This window comes from Tachypleus tridentatus, chromosome 3 (genome assembly GCF_004210375.1).
Source record: "Tachypleus tridentatus isolate NWPU-2018 chromosome 3, ASM421037v1, whole genome shotgun sequence".
In the NCBI taxonomy this organism is placed as follows: Eukaryota; Metazoa; Arthropoda; class Merostomata; order Xiphosura; family Limulidae; genus Tachypleus; species Tachypleus tridentatus.
In genome coordinates this window covers 90,429,086-90,450,139 of record NC_134827.1, presented here as the reverse complement: position 1 = coordinate 90,450,139, position 21,054 = coordinate 90,429,086, and the positions used below count along the sequence as shown (strand labels likewise).

The 21,054-nt window shown below is 33.1% G+C and overlaps 1 protein-coding gene across 10 annotated transcripts in view; it reads left to right on the top strand.

Annotated features, from left to right (window-relative positions):
* LOC143247452 (ankyrin repeat and IBR domain-containing protein 1-like) overlaps positions 1-21,054 on the top strand; it is a 200,604-nt gene that overhangs the window by 64,864 nt on the left and 114,686 nt on the right. For all 10 annotated transcript variants that reach the window (XM_076495583.1, XM_076495584.1, XM_076495590.1 and 7 more), the window contains 3 exons: positions 1,159-1,212; positions 5,950-6,067; positions 17,183-17,382. In XM_076495583.1, the coding sequence (XP_076351698.1) occupies positions 1,159-1,212; positions 5,950-6,067; positions 17,183-17,382 (372 nt within the window). The remainder of the gene's footprint in view (positions 1-1,158; positions 1,213-5,949; positions 6,068-17,182; positions 17,383-21,054) is intronic.

Below are 21,054 nucleotides of genomic sequence, written 5' to 3'. Positions count from 1 at the left end.
CACTAGACTTTTCACTTTTATATCACTTCTCTTGTCACATTCTTGTCTTTCTACCACCTCTTCCTATCATAGAATTTGACAAGTGTTTTGCTATCTATCTTTGTGCCATCCATTTCCTCTTGGCAGTCATCCTTTGGACACTTTTTTTCTTTTTGACTGTTCATCATGGGCTCTTGGTTTGTACCTCTAGTAATTATCAGGAAGTCTTGTCCATAGCTTTTCTCCTTTTCTGGTACCATGAGGGTTTTTCCCCATGTTCTTTCCATTTTGTTCTGCACCTACTTTCATTTTCACCATGCTCAAATGCTTGCGACTTTAATAGAGTTTATATGATCTGGTGCATGCCCATTTAGGTCATTATCTTTCTGCCTTTTCTACCATCTTTTTGTCTTGGCTTGTTTTCTCCTCCTTCACATTTATTATTATTGCTCTTCAGATGACTATTCTGTGGTTGTTTCTTGCACCATCTTCTTTTGGGCACTTGACTTGCAATCTGAGAATTCTGGGTTCATATTCCCTTCCCACCAAACATGCTTACCCTTTCAGCATTAAATTATCAGTTGATGATAGCCGCCTTTTTACAGGAAACATCAATTGATAGTGATTGCTGTTTAAGGATTAAATAGCAGTATGGTTGGAAGTGGGAAGACAGTGGCTATACACCTGTGTCCTTCTCTTGTGGCTGTTGTGGAGAGGTGTGGTATCATTGTGGAAGTGAAAATTTTCTTTACCTGAAAATGTATTTTTAATAGATACTCACCTCTCATACACATTTCCTTGCATCCTCTCCACTTCTGGTGCATCTTTGTATTCCTAGCCTCACTAAAGTATGAATTTCTTGAGTGCAACTGTATGAGAAAAGTTATTATGTATAGACATATGTCTTCCTTTGGTAGAGGGCTTTACTAAATTATTACATCATGAAGGTCACAAGAAATTAGGTGGGAGTTGCCTCAGAGCTAGTGAAATACATATCTCTTTGGCAAATGCACAAAGAAGATAATTGACTATGTGCAGAGATATTTGTCAGAAATAGATTTTCAGGTGAGGAATATGGTAACTTTTTGTGATTGTTTATCATAAGCTGAATATTGTACTATTCTTTGTTTCTAACAAACACTTTTTTTTACTACATTTGTTTGTTTCTTTTTTTTTCAGACAGATTCTGGTTGTACAGCTCTAGAAAATGATTTTTGCTATGAAAACCTTGAGGTAAATTTCATTCAGTCTTATGTTTAATGGTTTTTATAGAATAAAACATTGTCTCATAAAGAATGAAAAAATGCAACATAACATAAAATGACAATAAAAGGCCTTTTGATCCTTTTTGGCTGTCTTATCCACAAAATTAAAGTAAACCCTTATTTAAAAAAAAGCTCTGAAAGCCAGCCCTTATTATTTAATTAAATTCCCTTAAATTAATTGCATCCACCACATCCAAAGGCTTCCTATTCCAAGGACCAACCACTGTTTTAGAAAAATAAATCTATCTTAGCAGAAGGTAACTTCTTCCCTGATAAATTTTATGCCTGTGTTCCCTAGACTTACTAATCTCACCATTAAGTATGAAAAAAATATGATAGGTCAATGCTTTCAATTCCTTTACAGTCTTAAACACCTCTATTAAATCCCCTTTAACTCTGCTTTTTTTAAAGAGAAGACAAGCTCAGAAATCTTAATCTATCCTTATTTGACAACCTTTCTCTCCTAGGCATTGTATATTAGTAACCCTTTTCTGAACCCTTTTCAAAAATTCATTGTCATTTCTGAGGTAAAGAGCCCAAGACTAAATACAGTATTCCGAATGTGGCTACCCAATGATCTATACAATGATGTTATATAACCTCTTCAGACTTATATACAATATTTTTGTAGATGCAACCTGAAATCCTATTTCTTCCTCCATTTATCAACAGCACCTTACATGGATGGCTTAAGAGACTGATTAATTAGAACACCAACAATTTTTTTTCCATAACACAGTTGAGGTTACTCCCATTACAATAATACTAATAATACCAATAATGATATCCTACATGCATTAACTTGCATTCATTATAATTAAAAGCCATCTGCCATTTATGCATACAACTCCACCTATATTCCAAATTCATTTTCAAGGTAATAACATCTCCTTAGAGCCAGCAACACCCAAAAATATTATAACATTGAACATGGTATTTGCATTGTAATGAAATGTTCAAAACTATTACTAAATATTATAAATCTCTTGTGGGCATAACTTGGAACTTGAAATTAAGTATTTTTACTGAAACTTTGTTTGTAAATAAATGGAGTCAGAGTATTGACTGCTCTGAGTGCAAAGTGATTTTCATGTGGAGATTAAAAATGCTTTTGCTGAAAACCCTCAAATTTCATTTGTCTAATCTCGGGAACATCCTAAATAAATATCAATTGTGTTTTTTTTCAGAATATCTTTATAATTAAACTGTTAATTTCCTTACCCCAGCTCTTTAAAGGGTTGGTCAATTTGACCCACCTCATAACCACCATTAAAACTAAAGGTTAAAAAAGTGAAATAAAGTAATTAATACTGTCCTACCCCCTTGAGTATTGGCTGTGAAGTTCCAAAGTGTTTCTCCTGAGAGTTTCTACTTCTAATTTTATTACACAGTTTTTATGTTTATTTTAGTGTTAGCAGCTGAAATAGAAACTTGATAAACAAAAAGCAGTAAACACTGCTTCTACCATTAGACTGTTTATGAGACTCCATTGATAGCAAATAAGATCATGCAGCACAATAGCCGAACATTCCTGTAGAGTTTATAATAATCCAAGATTTGATAACATAGTAAGAGAGGATTTATAAGTATGTTTTCAGTACAGTGGTTCAAATGAAAATTGTCTAAAGTAATCTCTGTTTATTACTGTCACTAATAGTAAGCCCAGGATAGTCCAAGTAAATTAAGGTTGTAAAGGGAACAAATTACAGCATAATTTATTTCACCATAGTGAATTTTTTTAGGTTTGAATAGCATAATAAAAGTCCTAAAAGCTGTGGGACAGGAAATATGCTTAATTTGCATGAAACTTGCATGTATCTCAAGATGGCTGTTTATAGGTATTAAAACTTTTATTAAAATAAAGTAGAGAACAACGTTTTGACCTGCTTAGGTCATCTTCAGGTTAAAAAAGTTAACTTATATGGCCACCAAATATCTATATATTTTAATACCATTACTTTTAGAAGACATATTTTCACAACATAAACTTCTGAAATTGGGTTTCTAGATATGGTTAATCACATGAAAACTATTTGAATTTACATGGATGAAAGCCTTTTGAGTATAATTCTGATATATCTCCCTAGTACTAATCTGTTGCAATGAAATTACTTCAATATTACAGTTTTCTTTAAATTGGGGTACTTAAATGGAAGCTTGTAAGATTAAGATGTATAGGAGGAATGTAACACTGTTCATGGATTACAAAGTAATTTGTATAAATCCAGTATGGCTGTCAAATGTAGACATATAATCAGATTCCTACCTGTAAATCACACAAAAAGATGTCAAAATTCAAAAGTGAATGAAAGATTGTATGAAATACCTTTTTTCTCCCCCTTTAAATTGAAGCTGTAAACTAATGCAATAACTTACATGAATAAAGTATTTGAAATGGATTTTTTATCCTAATTTATTTATTACTAAATAGTAATGACAAAGTAGTCATAACAAAGTGAATGTTTTACTGATTATCATACAATAAACATGTCCCAGTTCGAACAAAATGTTGTCCTTCGTTTAGCCTGTAACAAAATACATTTCACAGACTTTTTCTGTTAAATAACAAACTGATATACAGTGATAATTTGGTAAGTATGCACTTGTATAACAAACCTGTATTTCAAGAATCACTGGGGTTAGGTTTTATGGTGAGCATTACTCTGCTCTAAATGTCTGTATCCTGATCATGGTCATTACTGAAGTCTAGCCCCTGCTGCATTTGTACAACTTGTCCCATGACATTCTCTGTAGATAGCAATGCAAGACAGCCCATGTTTTCAACAAGTACACCTCCTACATTTGCAATCTTGCTTGCAGAAATACTTTATAACATCAAGCACTTTTAATGATGCTGCAGGTTGATCAGTCTGAGTTGGAAGATATTCTTCATCACTCATCTGGCTTCAATTTTTTTGAGTTCCCCTACCATTCTCTACTCTGAAACCCATGGAGGTTGTGGCACCAAGCCACAGCTAATTATGGTGGTACAGTTTGTGCCTCAACATAAGATGCACTTTTAGAAACCTTCTCACAGAATGTTCTATATCATAATGCATCCAATTATTTCTCCCCTTTACTCAAACAAGGCAGCCCTTGCTGACGCTTGGTGGAAGGCAGTGTCCAGTATATTGTTGATGGTGGTTCTCTGCTTCATCGTCTTCCATGGCTTAGCAGTTTGTCATGTGTCAGTGCATGTGTGGTATGTACATTAGATATGTGAAACAGAAATATGGTAGGGACTTTCATCATCTATGACAGCTACAAAGAGGTTCCCACAATAAATGATGTTGCACACCTTAGAAGAAAAGGTTGATGTGTAAGTATGATAGTGAACTTTGCATGGGGAATAGTAATTCAGTCGAGGGGGAGGAATTCTTCAACAACATAACAGACAAACACCACTTTATCCATCATCTCAGTGACAACCTAGACATAGCTTGTTGTACCACTGATCATGAAAGGTGTAATGCTGACTTACTGACTGTGCATACAGCTGTGGAGTATGCTAGAAGCAAATTACCTTGTTATCCATGAATAGTGTTCTATTCCTCTTATACACATTGTTCTTCAGAAGTGCCATTTAAGTACCTAAATTTAAAGAAAACTGTGTTATGGAAGTAATTCTGTTGTAGTACATGAGGATTTGGCAGCAATATTGGAATTATGCTAATGAACCTTTCACCCAGTCAAATTCAGATAGCTTCCATGTGATTCTCCACATTGAGAAATCCTATTTTAGAATCTTAAATTGTGAAAATGTGTCCTCTAGGTCAATATTTAACAATATATAGATATTTGGTGGCCATATTGGTTTTATGCAAATTAGACAAATTTCCCATGCAAGTAAGTATATCTTAGGAGTTTTACTATATCATTAGGGAATCTCCAAGAAATGCACCATAGTGAAATAAACTGTTACAATTTATTCCCTTTTGAGTGAAAGTGTGGTCTAGATTTCTTTGGTTGCTAATTTCAAGTAAAAACTCAAAGTAAAACTTTAAATTACAAATGATTACCTAAAAATATCATTATAAAAAATTGTGTTTATTTGATAAACAATCATTTTTTTGTTTTTGCTTCTATGGGTTTTAAAGTAAAGTATTAATTTTTTTTTGTATCTTTATATTGTCATGCAAACATATTTTTTACTTTTTTTTTCATTTTAATCATGCCTTTCAACTTATTTTATGTTAGTTTACCTAAATAAATTAAATAGCAACTACATTTTTCTGACAATTGCTAGTTTTGAAACTGGCAACAAAACTTTAATTTTTACTGATGTTTTTAAAGAATATTGCATATGTCAGTTTCCAGTGTGCAATAATTGAGTTATTACAATTATTGAGAACTGTCAGTGAGAGCTATTTTCCAAAGAAAAATGGTGATATGATATCTCTCTTAAATTATATTAAAAACAAATTACAGATACATACTTCCTTGTAGATATTAATATAACTTCACCTGCTTCTGTAACTTGGGTTAGGATAGGTGAATAAAGTGATGATAATGGTAAAACCAACTTTGAACATACAAACTTTAAACGAAATATTGCTCAGTAGATGGTTTGCTGTAAATGATAATTTGTTCAGTTTTGGTTGTTGCAGGACTATAATGAATTACAACAGCCTACCAGAAACTGTTGCATAAGTGATTTAATATTAATGACATCTTGATCTGGAGATGTTGGTTTTGGGTTTTGCAGGACTATACTGGTTTACGACAGCAAGATCTTCAGGAAGCAAAAGACCAGCTACTAGTTGAGACAGCTGACATGCTTCATGTTCCATTGTTTACTGCTGAAGCCCTTCTTAGGAATTATGGTAAATGTTTCTTTGCTGGTTTTTTTTTCAACATAAAATATATCACAGCCTTGATACAAAAAGTAAAATAATTCCAAAACATGCTTACCATCTACTGACAATATATCTATTCTCTAACTTTGTCTGTCTAAACATTGGTCTCACATGCTCTAATCTTTCATACCCCAGTTAAATTATCTTGGTGACATCTAATTTGCAATTTTATCCACCCTTGTCAGTGCCCCCCCCCCCCAACTTGGTATGATATAGATAATATAATCACTTTTCTCAACAAAGCATTTTTCTCTAATGAAATGTTTAGTGTTGTCCTGTTATGGATTGCAATTTTCATGCCACCTTGTGGATTTCAGTGTAATTATAAATATATATATATATCTTTTAAAAGAAAAACTAAATTAGGCATGATATTTATGGCTATGAATTTCCATATTACTGTTGTCAGCAAGGCAGCTTATCCAACCTCCCTTATTCCCCTTTTGTTATCCAGCATCTTTCTACAGTTTTATCCACTGAGAGATGGAGATGTTCATATAGCCTGGGGTATTTTCTCCTGTCTTCTGAAGTTGCCTTTTTTTGTTGAACCTGAGGAGAATTTGAATTCTATTTCTTGACACTTTCCTCTAATACATTGGCTTCTCACAAAATCAGTTTGGATCTTACTCCATTACTCATTTGGACTTATGAGATTGAAGGGACCTTTAATTGTCCCCTTTGAGTCTATTACTCCCTTAATGTGGAGAATGAGACAACTTAGTTTCTCCTCCTTCCTGATTTTTCTGGTTCAGGCTGGGAGATTTACTGTTTTATTACATGAAGGGATAAACAGACCTTGTATTCTCTTTGTCTGTTTGCTTGCCTTGATTTTATGTCTCCTGGTGGAAGTATATTATTTTGGCTACTGACACATCATAAGTTGGAGTTATTTTGCTGTCTGTAGGACTTTCTCTTTTCCCTTAGTTCCTGCTGTATCCTTATAGGCCCTTTCTGAATCTTTGGTAGCTAGGAAAGGGGGTACTTCCATCTCTGCAATTCTTTTGCCATTAATTTTCCACACCTGCAATCAGTTGTAATTTAATCATTTGTTTTGGCCTGTCAATCTTGTAAGCATTATGTGAACCACTTTACCTCATTTTGTAGTGAACATCTTATCTATGTTTTCATTGGGAATTTTCAGTTTTCAGTTATTTTCCCCATTTCCTTAGAGGTGGATTCCCAAATGTCCATATTACATATTTTGGTCTTTAGAAGTGAGATATCTTTTGAATTGCATTTCAACAGATTCAGCACATTTTGTTTTTGCTGGCCATTTCATTTATCCAGTTCAGAACGTTTTATGGGCCAGAATTTAGATTTCTTCCAACGCTTTTCTCTCATATTTTTTACATGCTCTAGCAACTTTCTGCTGGGTGTTTTTCCTTAACCCATGGCCATAACTTCTTCTGGATTATAAGGAGGAGGGGTACTTTTGTCCAATCTTGTCTCTTTCTTTGTTTTTCCAGGGCCCCTTACATCTCGCTTTCACTAGAACCCACTTTGTGATGAGTGTTGCCTAATCAGATGGGCTTCTCTCACTCCAGTTCTGCACCAGCAACTGAATTGATTATTCCTACCATTGCTTATGACAGGCTTTGTAGAAATGACATTTGTAGACCATCTGGCATTTACCAGATGATATTACTACATTATCATGAACTGCCACTAATAGACTATCATGAGTAAAGCTAAAGGGTATTCTTCCTGTCCCTGCTTACCATTGGATTGAATATATCAAGGTTGGTTTGCTTTTGGAAATTTAGGAAACTTAGTTTAACAATTGTTCTGCTATCAGGATATTGTTCCTCAGGACTTTTCAACATGCATTACCCCCCACCCCACCCAGATTCTACTAGTAGAGCTAGGGAGCTCTTATCATACCCAGTTTCCAGTCACAGGAATATTTGATCAGTGTTGGTTTTGTATATTATTCGTGAAAAGAGATCCACTATCTCCTCATAATCCCAACTGCAAAGTGGTTTTAGGCTATTGGTTGAGTAAAGGTTCCTCATCCTCTCCATACTTCCAGGTGCAAGTGGGATACTCCTTCTTCATTCAGTTGGAGAGTGAAGACAAGTGTTCATAATTCCTGACTAGATGTGTTTTGTTCCTTTGGTTGAGTATGGCATACATGATCCCATCATTTTGGCCAAGCCTTGGGTGTTGCCTTTTGGATTTATTCAGGTGGAGGAGAAAATTTGTCCACTTCAGTGTTTCTTACTTTCTAGTCAGCTACAGGTTTGGATCCAATAGCCTTAGCCACCAAAGTGAGATATAGGAATCTAGACACCTTGATTCTAATCTGAAGTAATGAAACCTTGATGATGTGTTTGGGGCTGGTCTTTAATGGTTACTCATATACTCTTCCACACTTGATACAGGAACTCAGTTCCTGGTTCAGACCATACATGTTCTGAATGTAGTGTCGTTTCCCCACTCGTGTACCACTTTTATCTTGGTACATCACTGTTCTATGCAGATGCTTTCTGTGTGAATCATGCCCACATCAGCTCCTCCACCTTCTCAGTTTCAGATTTAAGCTGTATTGCCAGCAGATGGTATGTATGTTTTGAAAATTAATACTTTCCTAAACTGAAAAATATATATTTCCAATAATTCTTGCATCTGCTAACACTCTGATACTCTGCTCCCCACTAAGATTTGATATAAGTCTCAAAAAAGTGATTAAATTAGCTAAGTAAGATGCTAGGACATATTAATGAGGATGGAGAAATTTGCAAATTAGATATTATCAAAGGGCATATAAGTGGTATATAAAAGACTGAAGCATACAAGACAAATGATTTGATAGGCAAAGCCAATGTTGAAAAATGCCTGTATTATCAGTAAATGTAAGTATTATTAGAAATAGGTTTTTAGTTTGGAAAAATGTTAATATTCCTAATATTTTATTAAATAATATCATTTTTGCAGTTGCACAAGGTAATCTAATTAGCTTTGTGTTTATTACATGTATATCTGCTTATGCAAGTTATGCTTGTACAATAAATTTCAAGAGTGAAGTATCATGTTTGGTGATGCTGTGTTATTTGTTCAAGTTTCTCATGTTTTGATGATCTTTGTTCATTAAATCATCCAATATTATCTATCATACAAGTATCTGTTGTGAATGAATATTTTGTTCTAGTTATACTTTCAACATTTATCTGTAATTAGATTATTCTTTGAATAATCTTGTGTTTTATAAAAATAATTTTTAGGTAGTTGACCAAGAATTAATACTATTCTACCAAAATTGAAAAGTTTTCATTAGCTTTTTGTAAAGTATTGATGGATGAAAAAATATCAGTGATATACTTTTTAGTTTAATTGAATGATTAATGTCAAATTTTATTTTCTTGTAAACAGGCTGAAATACCCATAGACTGACTGGGAATATTTAAACTTAATTAAAACAATGTAAGTTTAACAGCAGTTGTATATTTAAATGTAATAACTTGAACATAAACTTTATCTCAAAATTTTAAAATTGTAACAAACCTTCTTCATAAACAGTATTTGCAGTCTAGCAGCTTTCATAGTTTGATCTTGAAACTTGAATCCATTTAGAATATTCATAATTGTCTAAAGTGTCAACACGAAGAGATTGGCTTAATAGGCTTGGAATAAATAACCATCAGGCTTTACAAAATATAAATAGGGTTAATTTCAGTTTTGACCCCATAGAACATTCTTCATAGTTCATAGAATTTACATACACATTTTGGTTGAGATTGGCCCAATAGGCTCAGAGTAGTCAGGGTGCAAACAAATGCACATTTTGTCTTTTTCAGAGTAATAACTTTTTATTGCAAGTCTTTTACTACAGGCCAGTGAGTTTTTTCTGTTTAAAGTTCACTTTTAAAAGGTTTTAATTGTAGAAACATAAATGTTATAGTTTTGAAGAATTAACTCATTCGTTATAGTTCAGCATGTTGTGAAATGTAGCTTATAATTAAGAACTCTAAATTTGTAGATTATGTAGTATATAAAATTGGTTATAATTTCTCTGTTATCATATCTGCACTTTTGTTTAAAAGATTATTAATATCTAGCTGAAGTATCTGTACCCTCGACAAAAGTTATGTAAATTCATGATTAATGAATGATATTCTTGGAACATAAAGTTGCTTCCCTTATACACAGTTGTAAAAGATGCAAATAATAACTTCAGGATATAAAATGGAAAACCACAATTTGCATGTATCTCTGCATGGACCCAACAAACCTTCATGCCAAATTTTTTTAAGATCCATCAACAAAGAGCAAAGTAGTGGTTAATAAAAATGCTTATAAAAACTGCAAAACTAAAACTTTATATCTGATCTAATAAAACTACAAACCATATTTGGTGAAGATCTATCTACAGGAGGTGAGATAGTGGTAGTGCAAAATTAAAAAATCCCCATAAAAACTGTAGAATGCAAAATTGAAAATTTGTATGTACTCTTACTGCCTTGTATGGTCAGGTGGTTAGTGAACTGAATTCACAATGTGGGTGCACAGTTTCAAATTCCTGTCCTGCCAAACATGTTTGCCCTTTAACTGAGAGGATGTCATAATGTATGGTCAATCTCGCTATTCATTGGTGAAAGACTAGCCTAAGAGTTGACAGTAGTAGTCTTACAATGTTAACTTAGAGATGGCTAATGCATATAGCCTTCATGTATATTTGAGAGAAATTCAAAACAAGCAAACAGTTTACACCCACATGAACTTAATAAACGTCCATGCCAATTTTGGTGAAGATCCATCTATAAACTGCAAAGTAGTTACATGGTCATACAACAGAGAGTACTGTTATATAGATTCATAAAATTCTGAAACATTATGAATCCTCTCAGAAAAATGCACTCCTGGCTTTCCTTACTGACTCTAACAATAACTTGAAGTTTTTTCTAACTCTAATCTGATTAGTAAAATATTACATTTCCTTTTCTACACTGAAGCTATTCTTAATTTGTATTATCTTATGTTTAAAGAAATTTCTAAGTAACAATTCTTATTTGTGAATTTGTTTTTGTAAATCATGATTTAAAATTTTTCAAAACTTGTATGTGTATAAAAGATAAACTAATCCTGTTTGTAAGCATTTCATGTAACAGGGAGCTACAAGAAGTTTATAATTTTAAAGTCTTGACCAGTTTTCTTTACTAAAAATGCTTATTTATGAGTTATTTTATATATTATTACATTACTTCTTTGGCCTGGTTTAGGTATCTCTGCAAGAAACCAAATATTGTACCCATGGAAAATATTTAAATAAAAATAATGTTTATCCATATAATATACTAAGAAAGTGAATGAATATTTTGTAAAATATTAAAAATTCTGAGGAAAAGTTTTTGATTAATGCATGTCACTATCAGTCCTTAATAACTTAAGAAAAACACTACTGTATAAAACAAAACATCTGAACATGAAACTTCTTTAATTAGTATAGTTGAAAGAAAAGTGCAAAAGAGAAATCATTAAGGATTAGCTGTACATGTAACAGATGTTCTGATTTATTTATCCCTCATAACCTTTCTTCTTTAAGTGATGTTTCAGTCACCACTATACCAGGGTTGATTTGCTAACTTATCAGATTTGCATATTAATACTTATCTCCTGACTCCCTACAGTGTGTTTTTACAGGTGTCATCACATGAGGTTAGAAATCCTATACTTCCTTGGCTGCCCATTAACATCTTTATTTGGAAGAAATCATCAAGGCTGGCAGGTGGACCACCCCCACATGTTCATCTCCCATTAACCCAACTGGGTGAATGTTTCTTCATCATCTAGATGTCAATACCTGTAGCAATATTATACACACCAGTTCAACTATGAGCTTTCTTTTGTCTCAAAAGGTCACATTTCTCTTTTATATTTGATCCCACTGTGTGGTAAGTGGTGCCTGCCTAGATTTATTTATTCTTCAGTTCTACACTGTATGGCCAGTAAGGTTAATAACACTCACCATTGAGATGTGATGCTATGCAAGCTATATTTCTAGTAGGTTCTTCATTGTGGGGTTTTGCATCATAAATACATCTGTTCTGAACCATACACTCATGGTCTAGTATGAGTAAAGCAGAGGGGGATTGCTGCCCAACTCTTGCTGCTTTTTAATTGCATAAGTAAGGAATTACATACTTTTAAAAATACTTGTTGCTGCATTCCCCCACTTACCAGCTTCTAGCAGCTGAGGTAATGGACCATGGAAACTTCTTCTTGAGTGTGCTTACTCAGTTGAATGTAGGGTGGTGGTATTCTGCCAGTGTATGTGACATTGATTATCCTCCCACTGCAAACCTGATGAACAGTTCTGGATGTTATATGGTTTTGGACTGGATATTTCTGTCACATACAGTTCACCCCTCTAGCTGTGAACCCACCTACCTACCACTGCATGGATGTCTGTTCCCAGGTGATTGATGTTCATTGGAGCTAGACCAGCTGACTTAAGTCCTTGTATGTGAATGAACTGGGACCCTCCTACTGCTGCAGATTGGAAAATACCTTTCCAATGTTCATGGTTTTGGACTGAAGTTGAGCCTGGCATCTTGCATGCCACTTTCCTACTATTGTCTGGACATTGTCAGTTCCTGGAAAGCTTTACAAGTCTTGGTTGTGTTAGGGATGCACACATGATAGCTTAGGTGTTTGGAATTGAAGTACCTTTGTTGTTGTGATTCATGATGTCTAAGGTGATAATGATGGTAGAGGACCTTCCTTCTACTGTGAATTAGGTGACCTATTCCCAGGTGTGCTTATTTTATATTGTTGTTGACTTCTCTTTTACAGTAGAGATAAAAATAGCTGAGAACCCTCCTCTTACCATTAGACAGAATGATCCATTCTCAGTTCCTCTGGTTTTTGGACTAGATTTGTCCACCTGTCTCTGGTCTGACAGGCCTTATATACTCTGTATCTGAATCATATGTGCCTCTTTTCCACCCTTTTAGCAACACATTAATTCATTGAGGGTGAAGAGTATGTCTGGCTCAGATGGGGTGTGGTACCCTGCTGGGACAGCAGTAAGTGATCAGATTTGCATCACTAAAATCAGGGGATTTGACTTCCCTTCAGTGGACACAGCAGATAGCCTGATGTAGCTTTACTATAAGAAAACACGTACCCACAAGTATGTTCCTCTAACAAGAGAAATCACACTCAATGGCTTTCTTCAGACACTTTCTAAAGAGTTCTCATTTAGGTAAACTTTGCACCAGTCTCTTCACCAGGTAGGTATGGGATTCTAGCTGTCATGAGAGAATGGGTAAGATATTGTTTTGGAAGTTAATATTTTCTTACACTGAACTTAATATATTTTCAATTATTCCAATTATTGAGTAACCAAAATATGACTTCTCATAATTATTTTGGACTGATTCATGTTTTTGCATATTGTCAGAATTAATTTGACTGACCTTGTAATCATCATATAACCAAGAAAGTATGCATACTTTAACCCTGAATGTACTAAGCTTAACTTCGCAACATTTGCTTAGTGTTAAGCAAACATTACACTTGTGTTCATAACAAATCGGGTTCTTAACGAAGTATTTATATGAAAGATTTCTCTTTGAATTTTTAAAGTATTTACTAAGTCATTATGAGTGAAAATTGATGCTCTCCTGTGCTGAAATTTTATTTGTAATAGATACTTCTCTTCCATAATAGCTTTTCTTGTTCAGTGCTGCTGTCTATATGCAAAAAACTTTTGCTTGCTACTAGCTTTGAAACTTCCATCTACCCCATATTTCCCTGTGGTTCAGTTGCATTGTAGCATGCAAGTAAGCATGTGACAACCTACCACCAATTAGAGCATGACAAACACTGTCTTGTCACAGGTGGTTTCCTGTATACTGTAGAAATCAAGCTTTGCTTTGAGATTAGGCAAAAGTGGGGAGAAAGGAAGTGGGAGGAGTTCAGTATTTGATGGAAATATATTCAATTAGTGATTATTTTTTTGACGTTAATTAACTTAATCATTTTTATTTTTCATGCCACTAACTGAAGAAATTTTACTCGTAAATATTCAACTTAATCACTCAGTTGTACTTCATGTTTACATGGAAACAATATAGCTCTAAAGCAGAAAATATTTTGGACTTGGGGGGGGGAACTTTGGGAGTGATGCATGTTATTATAAACATACAGTAGCCAATTATCAGACCACATTCCTGTATACATGTTGAGAGATGATGTAAACACAGCACGTATGCACAGTCCAAAATAAAGCTGACTACAGTAGTGAAATTATAGAGTTCTAACCTCTTCTTTACAGATAGTTGCTCTTGATAAAGCTGATTGTTTGCATAACCTTAAAAAAATTAATCAGTGTGTGCTGGTCAGTGTCATTTACTATGGAAGCAAAAGCTTTTGCTTTGGTGTACTTTTGATATGACCCATCATTGACAAAAGGTTTAACTTGCATTAATAAAAGAATATTTTGCAGTTGTAAGACTGTATTATATTCATAGAATTTGTGGCTGTATAAGATGAAATCACAATAAGCTATTAATTCACAAAGTAGAAAGCTTCTACAGTTTTGAAATAATTTGATATATAAGTAAAACTGATTCATAGATTTACCTGTTCTCAAAATTTGTGTTGTTACTGAAATAAAATATTCAGTAGAATAAAGTAGCTGTTATACATGAATTTTATTTTAAAAAGAAATACTTATGGTATTGTGTTCTACATTTTAGCTTATGATACAGTATTTCCATCCTCTCAAAAGATTACCTTTTCAAGTTCATTGCTGCCTCCCTGTGTGCAAACTTTATCTTTATGTGTGCCAGAAGTCTTCTGTTCACCCATTGAATCGTGATTCCAACATGTCATACGTCACCTATCTACCAATAGAAACATTATGTACTCGCATGACTTCCTCTATGTTCTTGTATCACTTCTCTTTTGGCAGCACTTGTACTTAGACAAGTTTCTTTTTTACCTGATTTTAGTTTGAGATATAATTTCTCCACAAAGTAGTTATACTTTATAAAACACCCAGTGCTCTTTAGAATTATTTCAATTCTGCCTCACTATAGTTGCCTCTTTTTTTGTATATACATTTGTCTTTCTTTGTAGATTCTTGAAGCATGAATTCTGAAGTTAATGTCACTGCTTTGGGTGTTTTAAATTCAACAGGCACTTCATCTCAGACATCATGTGTGGGTAACCACATTGGTTAGTTTGACATTACATGGGTCAACCTCTATCTCCAGACATTGTCTTACTTTCCCCTGAACATGTTGAATCTCTTCAGGCTGTTGAGGACTTTGATCATCTTTTTACACCTTTTGATTTTACCATGCCTTCCTATACCTTTCCTGAGGATTCAGTTCAGTGTTCCATGTTTTTTTCAGACTATTGTTCTTACTTCTTATGACCCACATCCTTCCTTACTACATAAACATTCTTCTTGACCCTATTTGGTTTTGTCCCTCTCATGTCATTCAGGTTTATGCTGAACAGTTTGCCTCCCAATTACACAATGGCATTAATGTGCACTGTTCCCCATGGTTTTCATATCATTCTCTCCTTGCTTGTCATCATACAAATTGTTCTTATCTCAACCAGCAGCAGTTTAACCTTCTTACCCTCACAATTCGTTTGTTGTAATTTTTCACTATTCATGTATATGAGGCTCTTCACAGAAATCTTAAAGGGGTTTTTGAGGACATCCTCTTCCTCCTTGCCTCCATGTTGGCTCATTCATTCTCTTTGGTTCTGGCATTACGTAGGTGATTTCTTTGTTGGGACCTTCTGGGTTGGGATGCTATCTTATCTAGGCCTTGTTTACCTACACCTTATCTCCTATAGGTAGAGAGGTGATGCTTGATGATTCATATGAGAGATGTGTTGGAATCATTTGATTCCAATAGGAGGTAGTGAAAGACTTGTGGAAAGAAAAAGCCTGCATGTGGGGGTGGCAATGAACAAGAATAACCAATCTTGTGAGAAGATGGAAGTACTTATCGGAAATACATTTTCATTATAGAAAATTATAACTTGTTGTAGATTTCTTCTTGGAAAAGTTTAGCATATTGGCATTATTGACTGTAATACATAACCCAGATTTACTAGGTAAACTTCTTGGCTACCAGAGGCTGAGTTCTTCTAGATTTGCAAATTTTAACTATTTTATTCTTGACCAGCAAATCATCCTGTTTAGCCTACCTTATTGTTTCCATGGAAAATAAGCTTTTTCATGTAGATAGGGAATTTCAAGAATCTTGTTAAACCTTTCAGAGATTTTGTAGACAAAAAATTCTCCAAACTTCCAAGGCACTGTTGTTAACTGAGCATGCATCAATAAGTAATGTTATGTGTTTTTCCATTGTCTGTCACCACAGTGAAGGACCAAAATATGCTTCTCTAAACTATTAACAACAAAGGAAATCAGTTTCTATGCCAAGTCACTGTGTTACTGTTAATAAGAAGACAAGGTGTTGGCAAGAAATTTCAGCAAGACTGTAGTTATCATTGCTTAATTCATCAATAATAATAATGATGGTCAGAAATTAAAAATCATTCTAATATGTCATGTAGTGCATAGTGCTATAATGTTTGTTTTTAATCCACAATCATAACTGGCTTAGTTCTTAATTTCTTAAAATTATTAATCACATAGTGTGCATAGAATTAATTTTAAGTATTTTATAACTATCCAAATAAATGTGCTGTTGAAAAACAAAATTAATAATTAAAGAGAGTATTGGGATACTAAATTTTTAAGCTGTTTATGTTCAGTTAAAGTTTAGGCTTGGCTCTGTTATAGTTAGTTCACCCATATTGTAAATAAAAGAATTCATGATTCATGACTTGTTACTAAAATGTGTTTCACTATTTTGTGTTGTAGGAGCACTGTAAAAGGGATGGTCCAATCTTACTAACCTAACAAACAAGAATTGGCACTAGGTGTAGTAACTTCTAAATTACTAACAGCTATGCACAAATAGCTTTTGTGAAACTTTGCAAAAATTTATGAAATTAAATATTCAATTGAGAAAAATACAATTTTTTATGAAAATAACAAAATAATGAAAATATTGATAATAAAAAAATATGGTTTTGTAAAAATTTTAGAATGGTCAAGAGAGACACTACTTGAAGCATGGGTGAGTGACCCAGTAGCCTGCTGTCAAAAGTCTGGTGTTCAGCCCCCACCTAGTGCTTTTCAGCAACTTTCAACAGCAAGTGTGTTGGACATTCAAAGTGAAGATGAATATCTTAACAAAGCCATCACAAGTATGAATAGCATCGATTCAACAGAAAAAGAGTTCTTGGTATATAAATGTTTTGTTGATATTTTTGAAGAAAACTGTGTGGAAGTTGTATATTTATTAGCTCACTTTTAAGATTACAGTTCATTTCTTTCTTTAATAAGTAATATAGAACTATCAGAATAGAGCATAAATTTATATTGTATTTGTAGAGGGAAGAATTGCTTTCTGATTTAAACATATACGTTAACTGCATATTGCATTAAGTATGTAAGGTCAAATATTAGAATGTCGTAGTTCAGCTGTGTCATACTGAGTATTTGATTTCTGTGTACACAGATTAAGCATAGTATTTGACAGTGATGGTTCTGCTGTATTAGATAACCAGTTGCCTACAATTGTATGTAGAGTGTACAAATAGTTTTCCATTCCAGTAGTATATTAACCTTCAACAACTTTGCATTATTTAGTTTTTCAAGTATAAACTAATGACAAAGATGAAGAAATGGCCCATAAAGTATTCAAATTTAGTTATTATATTAAAGTTTTGGGTGTTGCTTAGAAGGAGGATTTTTTATAAAAGGATTTGGATTACTTGTTGACCTGGATAAATAAATAGAAGATGTGTTTTAATTATAATAAATGCAATATCATAACTTGAATTATGAGTATAATTTTGATGGGAATAACCTTGACAGTGTTATGAAAGAAAAGGACCTTGGTGTAATTGCTCATTAATCTCTGAAACCATTCAAGCAATGTGCTGTTGCTAGTAGCAGGACGTATAGGATTTTTGGTTCTGTCTCCAGAATTATTGAATTCTAGTGTAAAAAAAGTTATAATTTCATTATGTAAATAATTTGTTAGGCTACATTTGGAATATTGGGTTCCTTATTTTATGAAGGATATTGATCTGTTGAAAATGGTTCAAAAGAAAGCTACCAGAATGATACCTGGTATGGAAAGGTTATCATACAAGGAAAGATTAAGATATTTGAAATTATTTTCTCTTGAAGAAAAAAAAGAATTAGAGGAGATCTGATTTGGGTATTTAAGATTTGTAAGGGAATTGATAATGTTGATGCATTTATCTTTTTTGTCTTTTGAATGGTAAGGACATGAATATATATTTTACCAGGGTAAGAGTCATCTTCAGCAAAGACTATTTTTTTTCTAATTTGGTGGCTGGTTTTGAAAAGAGTTGCCTTCAGATGCAGCAAGCCAAAGGGAATTCAAGGGAAGCCATAGGAAATATCTGCATGATAAGGATTACCTTTGAGTGTTTTCTTTTCATTTTAAAGTTTACTTTAATGGATGGGATTCATCAACAGGTCTTTTGATGCTGTAACTCTCCCACTATGGGTAGATCAAAGTGTGCATTTCACCATGACCTTTTGCAGGGTACATTCAAAATGTAATTAAAAGTACTTTATTATCTATGGATACGAATTAAACTTAAGTATGAATGTACATAAATTGTTAGAAATCTCAAGTTAATTAGGATAAAAAATGTTTGATTTATTTTGATTTTTTTAGGGTGTTTTCAAGATTATTCAAGTCAACTGGGACAATATAGATTTAAGGCATAGAAATTAATAGATAAAATGTAAAGTTTTACTGAAAGAAAAAAAAAAAAAACTATTTATTCATTTATGAGATCTTGCAGGTTATGTAAATATAATTTGAAAATTTTCAGATGAGAAAAAGTATTTTTTAATTTTAACAGAAAATGACTTTGTTCTCAAAGTCAGCACTTTCATACCAGATGTTAACAGACATTAGTTAATTACAAAACTGATTTTATTTGAACAAAATACTTGTAATGCTTACTGAAGCATTGCCAATTTTTTTGAAAGTACACAACAAAACATTAAATGTTATAGTATGGAACCTCTGAACTTTACTTTTTGATACAAGGTCAGTTACATTAACTGATCCCAAGTGGAAAGAGTTAAGTTATATATGTGTGTTTGTATAATTAAAGGCCCCATTAAACTATGATTAGCACAGTGTTTATCAATCCATAGTAAATAAAGTATAAAGAAGAAGAAAAAAAGCAGTGTGTGCTAAGCCAGTGGCTTCTCTTCTGGTCCCAAAACTAAAACTAATAAGAGGCTGGTAGCAGCTGCTGTCAGCCAGTTGCCTTCCCTGTAGCAGGGATGACCAATTCATAATGATGAATGCTGAGAACAATAAGCTTTTACCATTATACTTTGTCCATTGAACAATTACATTTTATTTAATGTATTTTTCAGTACAGCTTTGAAATTGCTGAGTCATCAGCATTATGAAACTAAAACAACATACTTGAAATGTATGATGTGCAAACATTATACACAAAATCTATAGATCTTTTATCTTGTAAATTACAAATGTAACTACAATATAAGAGGCTGTGATAGCCTTTAGAAATTGTTTTTTTTAAGGATATACTTTGATAAATCTGCATTTTCATTCATAGCATCTACTTTTATACATGTTGTTTCAAAAATATATATATCATGGACCAAAATAGTGGTTGATAATAGGGTCTGCACAAGAATTTTGGCAAAACTTTAATAGAACATTTGGGCAAACCACCTTGGAAAGATTTATTTTTTTAAACAATGCTCAAAATCTTTCTTTTCAACAGTTTAGATCACCCAAACATTAATAATAAGCAAAATAAGTGATTTCACAATTGATGGAAAAATTTTGATTATTGTCTGTTTTTTCGTATTATTGTCTCACCAGCCTTCAGAAAATTGGTTCTGTAACTTGCACCAAAATGCAAGCACATATACTATATGGAATGCTGTGAATGTTCCTGACCCATTGAAAAATTATTTTTCATTGAAAGTTGATTTACACAGTTATAAGTGCTTAACTTGTGCAGTGTTCTTCTGAGCAGCTGCTTTTGTTCTTCAAGTATGTTAAATCCATTTACTTGACCATGCATACAGAGCTTCCTAGCTCAGAAAATAATCACTTTAAAAGACACAAAGCTGTATTTAACCCTTTCATGAGAGGTCAAAGGCCATAACATTGCATTTGTTGACTTGCATTCAAAATTTTATTGCATTACTGTTTTATGAACTATGTCAATAAGTTTGGAATCAAATTGTAGATTATAATTCAATCTTTAATATTATATATGAGTTAATTTCTTAATTTGAAAGTAAATAATAAAAGAACATACCTAAATATAGATTTTATTGTGCCACATGGTATGTTGAATGTAGCACTGCTTAAAATTAGATGTTTGTGATGTCAAAATACATACAAAGTCTTTAGTTCCCTACAGATTAGGAACTCAAATTATTAGTATTAAAAAACTAATATAAAATAAGAACCTCATATCTTTTTTTAATTTTGCTGAGATATGGCTTATGTACTGAATCAAGTACAGTAAGCCTCATTCACTTCTTTCCATTTTTGAAAATGGCCCCTTGTATACACTTACTTCAATATACGACGTGAATAACCAATCGACAGCTTGGAATGTCCTTCTAGTGGTTTTTTGGCCATTTTAATCTTTGAACCTGTTGTGAATATATAAAGTGATGTTTTAGGCATTTGTTTGAAAAGACTGCTTTTCTACTGGTAAAATGTAGTGCATGTTTATTGGATGTTGTTTCCTATTCTATGCACATATTTACCTATTGCTGTGTATTAAAGAAGCCAACGTAGTAGATAGATAAAAATTGTGAACTTAAAATATACAAGTAGGAATCATAAAATGTGAAATTTCACAGG